This window comes from Myotis brandtii, unplaced genomic scaffold (assembly GCF_000412655.1).
Source record: "Myotis brandtii unplaced genomic scaffold, ASM41265v1 scaffold157, whole genome shotgun sequence".
Taxonomy (NCBI): Eukaryota; Metazoa; Chordata; class Mammalia; order Chiroptera; family Vespertilionidae; genus Myotis; species Myotis brandtii.
Genome location: NW_005355708.1, coordinates 6,151,606 through 6,157,203, shown reverse-complemented (window position 1 = coordinate 6,157,203; position 5,598 = coordinate 6,151,606). Strand labels below are relative to the sequence as shown.

The 5,598-nt window shown below is 58.3% G+C and overlaps 3 protein-coding genes across 3 annotated transcripts in view; 2 read left to right on the top strand and 1 right to left on the bottom strand.

The window, feature by feature from the left end:
* SCRN2 (secernin 2) overlaps nucleotides 1–857 on the top strand; it is a 3,798-nt gene extending 2,941 nt beyond the window's left edge. The window contains exons 6-8 of the mRNA XM_014536187.1: nucleotides 1–45; nucleotides 140–320; nucleotides 577–857. The exon at nucleotides 1–45 is cut by the window's left edge and continues 33 nt beyond it. Of these exons, the coding sequence (XP_014391673.1) occupies nucleotides 1–45; nucleotides 140–320; nucleotides 577–729 (379 nt within the window). The 3' untranslated portion in view covers nucleotides 730–857. The remainder of the gene's footprint in view (nucleotides 46–139; nucleotides 321–576) is intronic.
* A 69-nt stretch (nucleotides 858–926) lies between these two features.
* On the bottom strand, nucleotides 927–5,163 carry LRRC46 (leucine rich repeat containing 46). The gene is made up of 8 exons (XM_005861928.2): nucleotides 4,780–5,163; nucleotides 4,575–4,680; nucleotides 3,647–3,755; nucleotides 2,793–2,839; nucleotides 2,389–2,498; nucleotides 2,114–2,183; nucleotides 1,661–1,800; nucleotides 927–1,421 (listed from the first exon to the last, which is right to left on the bottom strand). Exons 1-8 carry the CDS (start codon nucleotides 4,787–4,789, stop codon nucleotides 1,051–1,053), a joined length of 963 nt encoding a protein of 320 aa, XP_005861990.1. The 5' UTR covers nucleotides 4,790–5,163; the 3' UTR covers nucleotides 927–1,050.
* Nucleotides 5,164–5,193: 30 nt separating this feature from the next.
* Nucleotides 5,194–5,598, top strand: part of MRPL10 (mitochondrial ribosomal protein L10) — a 5,120-nt gene continuing 4,715 nt past the window's right edge. Inside the window, exon 1 of the mRNA XM_005861929.2 lies at nucleotides 5,194–5,301. Within this exon, the coding sequence (XP_005861991.1) occupies nucleotides 5,250–5,301 (52 nt within the window). The 5' untranslated portion in view covers nucleotides 5,194–5,249. The remainder of the gene's footprint in view (nucleotides 5,302–5,598) is intronic.

The following is a 5,598-nucleotide window of genomic DNA, read 5'->3' as shown; positions in this document are numbered from 1 at the left end:
GCGGCCCTGCGTCCACTTCCTCACGGCCACACCAGACCCTTCCAGGTGCGGGGCCGGGCTGGGTACGAAGGCGGAGTGCGCGGGGCCGGGTTCACGAGGGACGTGGCCGTCCTCCATCCCTCCATCTGCGCCCCCTCAGGTCAGTGTTCAAACCTTTCATCTTCGGGGCGGGGGCGGCCCAGGCCCCCCAGGTGCTGTCCCCCACCTTTGGAGCACAGGACCCCGTCCGGACCGCGCCCCGCTTCCAGACTCGGGTGGATCGCCGGCACGCTCTATACCGCCGACACCAGGAGGCCCTGGGGCTGATGGAGCGGGAGCAGGTGACCCCCAGGGAGCAGGGCCTCCTGGGGGGACCACTCATGGCCCCCACGCCCGCTGGGTTCTGGGAATATGAGGGGGCTCCGGAGTGGAGAGGCTCCAGGCTGGGGAGAGGGCTCTCTCCCTTCAGAGCCAGCTGCCCAGGAGCATGTCGGGTCCTTTGTCCCTTCCTCCTGCTCCGTGAGACCAAAGACGACATGTCCCGCTTCATGGGGGGCGAAGCCTGCGCCCGGGACTCACCTCTGCCTCTCCCGGCAGGACCTGGGGCAGCAGCTGCGGCAGAAGCAGCGGGATCTGGAGCAGGAAGGCCTGGAGGCTGTGAGGGGGCTGCTGGCCGGTGCCCCACCCCCCCAGGAACTGGGTGGCCTCTTCCAGGCCTTTGTGGAGCGGGAGAGCCAGGCCTACGCCTGAGCGCCACAGCTCCTCCTGGCCTGGCGTGGGGCACGGGGGCTGGGGGTGGGCCTGGACCCCGGGAGCAGTGGCATCAGAGCAGGTCCTCCACGCCCCTTGTTCTGAGTGGCTGGCTCAGCCTCGTCTTCATAAATATGTTTTATTTCTTATGTGTTTTGCTGATTTTCCCTCTAGCTGCCCGCAGTGACGTGGACACGTTCAGGGCCTGGAGACACTTTATTGGGACAGGCTCCCGCCACAGGGGGGCTCTGGGAGGGGGTCTCCCCTTGTTCTTGCCCAGCCCTCCTTCCCGTGGCTTCGCTGACAGCCGAGGGCTGTACTTCACTTCTTGATTCTCCTGGTCATGGTTTTGGTTGTGCTGGGGGCCCCAGCCAGGGCGGCCTTGGGGGCTGCAGCTGCTCTGACCCCCCTCCTTGCCTGCACGGTGCTTTGGGGGCCCCTGGAAACCAGGGGGCACAGCTTCTTGGTGGCAGAGGAGGCTTGTGGCAAGGAGGCAGGCTCCGGGGGTGGCTCCTTCCCCTGCTGGGGAGTGGCAGCGGAGGGGCGGTCCCCAGCCATGGGCCTCCCGGGCAGCTGGGGCAGCTCCGTGAGGACGGGCTGGGTCTCTAGCCTCAGCTGGTGCTCCGCCTGGGCTGTCTGCTGCCTGTGCGCCTTGTGCCTGCTCATGTCCTGCTCCAGCTCCTGGAGGAAGCCTGTGAGGGCCAGGACGCGGTGTCAGTGTGATCTGAGCAAACTGCCATTCCCAACCGGGAGGAGCCTGAGGCTGGGTGGGTGGGGGTTGGGGGGTCACCTGCGTGCCCAGGCTGACATCTGGCCCTGGCTGTACTGTCCTCTGGCCCAGATGCTGAGCTGGGCCGGGGGCTACTTTCCCAGACCCCCCAGGGCAGGGGTGAGCTCTGGGGAGGCTGCGAGCCTTGGGAAGCAGGGTCACCTCGCTCTGCTCGGAACGGGCCACTCAGCTCTGGGAACTCTTCATCCGAGGCTTTGTCCTCCTCATCTGAGTCCCAGCGCTCCGACACGGGCTGCCTGTCCAGGTCCATGAGCAGGGGCAGGGCTCCTGTCACCAGCTTCCTGCGGGCAGCGGGCAGAGGCTAGGCTGGAGGGCACCCCTGCGTGTGGAGCCTGGGACACTGCGCACAGAGCAACAGCACCCACACCGGGCAGGATGGTGGCTCAGGAGCAGGAAGTCCCCAGATTGCTAAGGGCTGGTTTTCTGTGGCGTGATGGGGGTGAAAGGGAAGAAGGGGCCGACTTGAGCTGGGGCGGGGGAGGGGAAGGGACCATGGGCCAGACTCCAGATGTGCAGGCTGAGAGGCAGCCCATGTGGAGTTTGTAGGAGGAGCTCAGCCAACACCTCTTTCTTCTCACCTTCAGTTGCCCTCACCTGTAGCCATCCTGGTTGGTGCAGCTGTTCCCAATCAGGTTGAGGATGAGAAGGCTCTGGGGGAATTCATCTGCTCGAACCAAAGTGGGGGAATGAGGTTCTCATACCCACCTTCCAGCCCAAAGCCACTGCCTCTCTGCACAGCCCGACCCCTGGAGGGTGTGCAGTTAATGCAGGCACAGGGAGATGGGGCAGGGAGGAGGGAGGGCCCCGCACCGGACTTATTTCATCCCCGCATGGGACTTATTTCATGAGCCAGGGTGAGGGCATCCTACCCAGCTCCAGTTTTGCTATCAAGTTCTCCGAAAGGTCCAGAAACTGGAGGTATGGGAGGTCACGGAGGTTCTCCACCTGCCGGATTCTGTTTCCTGCCAGAGACAGGAAGCTGCAGGGGAAGGGAGGGGTTCAGAGAAAGAGCTGAATTACAGAACAGCTGCAGGAGAGGAAGAGGGCATGAGGTGCGCCGGCCCCAGGCTAGGCAGCTGGACGACAAGTGGGGACACATGGCCTTTTGGGGTGAGGGAAACAGAGCTAGGCTTGCTGGGTCCTCAGCTGACAAGAAGCCAGGCTTGGAGAGATCTGAGCCAGTTCTTTGGGGATGTTCCCAGGTTTCCTCCCCTTCACCCTCCCGCTTCTTTGTTCCCCACCCCACCCCCACCTGAGCCCTGGCACCCCATACCGTAAGGAGGGGACACAGGCCAGGTTCTCAATTCGCTGGATCTTATTCTGCAGGAAGAAACCAAGGTGGGGAACCAACCTGAGGTCAGCTGGGTGAGGGACCCTTTAAAGGGACACAACCCCAGGACCATGTCAACTCTTGCAACTGGAGATCTGGCAACTGGGAACGATGATGACCCAGTCACTGAACTGTTTGTCACAACCTTGGGATGACTTGCTTTCTCCAGGTGGATGGTTCAGGGTGTAAATTTGGGGCTGGCTAAAATTGATTAACGTTTACCCTGCTCACCCCACAACCAAAGAGTGACCTGGAAATCAGAGAAGGAAACCAAGGGGACTCGGGGAAATGGAAAGGGTCTTGGTGGGGGCTTGCATATATGAAGAGAGCAATGAACATATCTTACTTTGATTTGCATGGTTTCTGTGGGGAAAGGTTCAGGGAGCTGGATATATTCAATCTGGGGGAGGCTGAAGGTCAACCCCTCCCCCCACCACCACCACAGCCTTCAAGTTTCTGAAGGACACAGAGGAATCTTCTTGGCTCCCTCCTCTTCTTCAAAACAGAAAAAGAGCTTGAGCTATAGAACATGAGAGATTTAGGGTAGACACCAAGAGGAACTAGAGCAGCACAAGTGTCTGACAAAAATCGGATTCAAGAACACGCTCAAGATCTCTTTTGGGAGGACTGGTCTTTCCATCCAGGAGACTCTGGTTCATCTGGGAACAGTTTCAATGAAGGTCTGCCTGCCTGAACTCCAGGGAGTGGGCAAGGCGACCTGGTTGGCTCCTTTCAGATTAAACAGACTTGGTCCACAGGAAGCAAGTGGAAAGGAAGGAGAGGGGGCAAGAAGTTACCGCTTGCAGATAGAGGCTGTGAAGGTTCTGGAGGCCCTCTAGATTCTTGATAGTGGTGATCCCCTCCCGGTCCAGGCGGACAGTCTGTAGTTCAGCAATAGTGTGGAACCTGGGAGAACAGTCAGTGGGGTGGTGTAACAGAGACACACTTCTGTGGTCTCTTAGCAGGGAAGATGGGGGGAGGGGGAGGGAGGAAAGATTTTTAAGGAAGAGTGGATGGCTAAGTGACATATGAGTAGGAATTAGCCAAGAAGGTGAGATGGGGTTGAGGAGAAAGCATTTCAAACAGAAGGAATAGTATGTGCTTATTCAGCCTTTCTCAAACTTGAATGTGCCCATAAATCCCCTGGGGGTCTTGTTAAAAATGCAGATTCTCATTCAGTAGGTCTGGGGTGGGGCGGAGATTTTTCATTTCTAACAAGCGCCCAGGTGATGTGAGTGCGGCTGCCCCCCTCCCCTCTCCCCAGCACCAGACCACTCTTAGTAGTAAGGCACTGAGGTGTGAGAACATGGGGTCTTTGAGGAATTGCACACCTGTGGAGAGTGGCAAGAAATAAGGCTGGATGGGCAGCAGAGGTCAATTCATGCTAAGGTGTTTAGATTTTATTTTGGAAGATTATATCATGGAGGGACTGATCAGAATTCTCATTTAAAAGGATCACTTTGGCAACAGTAGGGGGAGCCTGGACTGGGGTCTTGGGAGACTAATTAGGAGTTTGAGAGGTGATGACAGCTTTATCTAAGGCAGTTGAGTGGGAAAGAAATAGAATGATTTGAAGGAGAGGAAATCAATTGGACATTACCACTGATTGAATGTGTGGAGTAAGAGAGGGACAGAGATTAGCTGACAAGTCAGTACAGCTCAAGGGACTAGTCATCCCGGGGATTTCAATACTATTCCAGCACCCTTATCTCTCCCTGCACTCACATCTTCTCTGACAGATCCTCATCCTCAGGGAAGGTCAAGTTCCGCTTAGTGATAAGGGCTTCGGTAATGCACACTTCCCCTTTCTCTGGACTCTCGGCAAGCTGAGCTGTGAAAAGATGGGTTCCATTGTTACAATTCCTTATTCTCGGAGGCCTGACCCTACTGTTATCCAACTGTTCTACCTACCACCCATCTCCCTACTCACCTCCAGGCATGATCTAAAGGCTGCTGGCCTGAGGCGGATTGGAACGAAGAGCAGAGTTTGGATAGCCCTTGGGGATGGCGGGATCCAGGGTGGTATGAAGAGAGAGAAGCTCAGAGACTTGGGGGACAAGGGAAGGGGGTTGATTCAGGGCAAATTACTGAAGTGGGACAGGAGACAAAAGTAAATCGAAGTGGAGGGTCTGGAGTTTGCGGGTTGTAGAGGGGTTTTGCTGGCCGAAATCTCTGGGAGGTTTTAGTGCGTGCGGATGCAGAGAGCGGTTCAGCCGTTTAGCGTTGTTGCTAGGAGACCGACGCCAGGTCGGGCGTGGCGGGTGGGGAGAGGGGAGGGCTCGCGGCGCATGCGGATTACTGCTCCAGCCGGCGGATCCTCCCACGGCTTCCGGCCCCAGGTATCCCACAATCCTTCGCTCTTTCCGTTTCACTCGGCTCCCGTCCGTTCCTCCGAAGGCAATGGCTGCGGCCGTGGCTGGGATTCTGCGAGGCGGCCTCCTGCCCCAGGCGGGTAAGGAGCGGCCCAGGCCCTCACGGCGTGTTACGGCCGGTGCTCTCTGATCCCCGTCTCCCCTCCTCTGCCACTGGTCCCCCCCGTAACCTCTGACTGCAGGCAGCTCTCGGGGACCCCCCAGCTGGGTCGCCCGCCTCCTTCCCCAGTCCAATTCCCGGCGACTCCAGATTCCAGTAATGACCGCAAGCAGCGACAGCGGCAGCCCTGCCACAGTATTTGTTGTCTACGCCCCCCTGCATTCTTTGGGTTTCAGCAATCCATCACCTAGGTTTTGCTCGCCTCCAGTTTCCTGTT

What these genes read in the sequence shown, in the direction of transcription:
- LRRC46 (XM_005861928.2), bottom strand. An exon ending in GCCTGTGTCCCCTCCTTACG is followed by an intron (nt 2,499 to 2,792) that starts GTATGGGGTGCC and finishes CTTCCCCTGCAG; the next exon opens with CTTCCTGTCTCTGGCAGGAA. An exon ending in GATAGCAAAACTGGAGCTGG is followed by an intron (nt 2,184 to 2,388) that starts GTAGGATGCCCT and finishes TGGTTCGAGCAG; the next exon opens with ATGAATTCCCCCAGAGCCTT.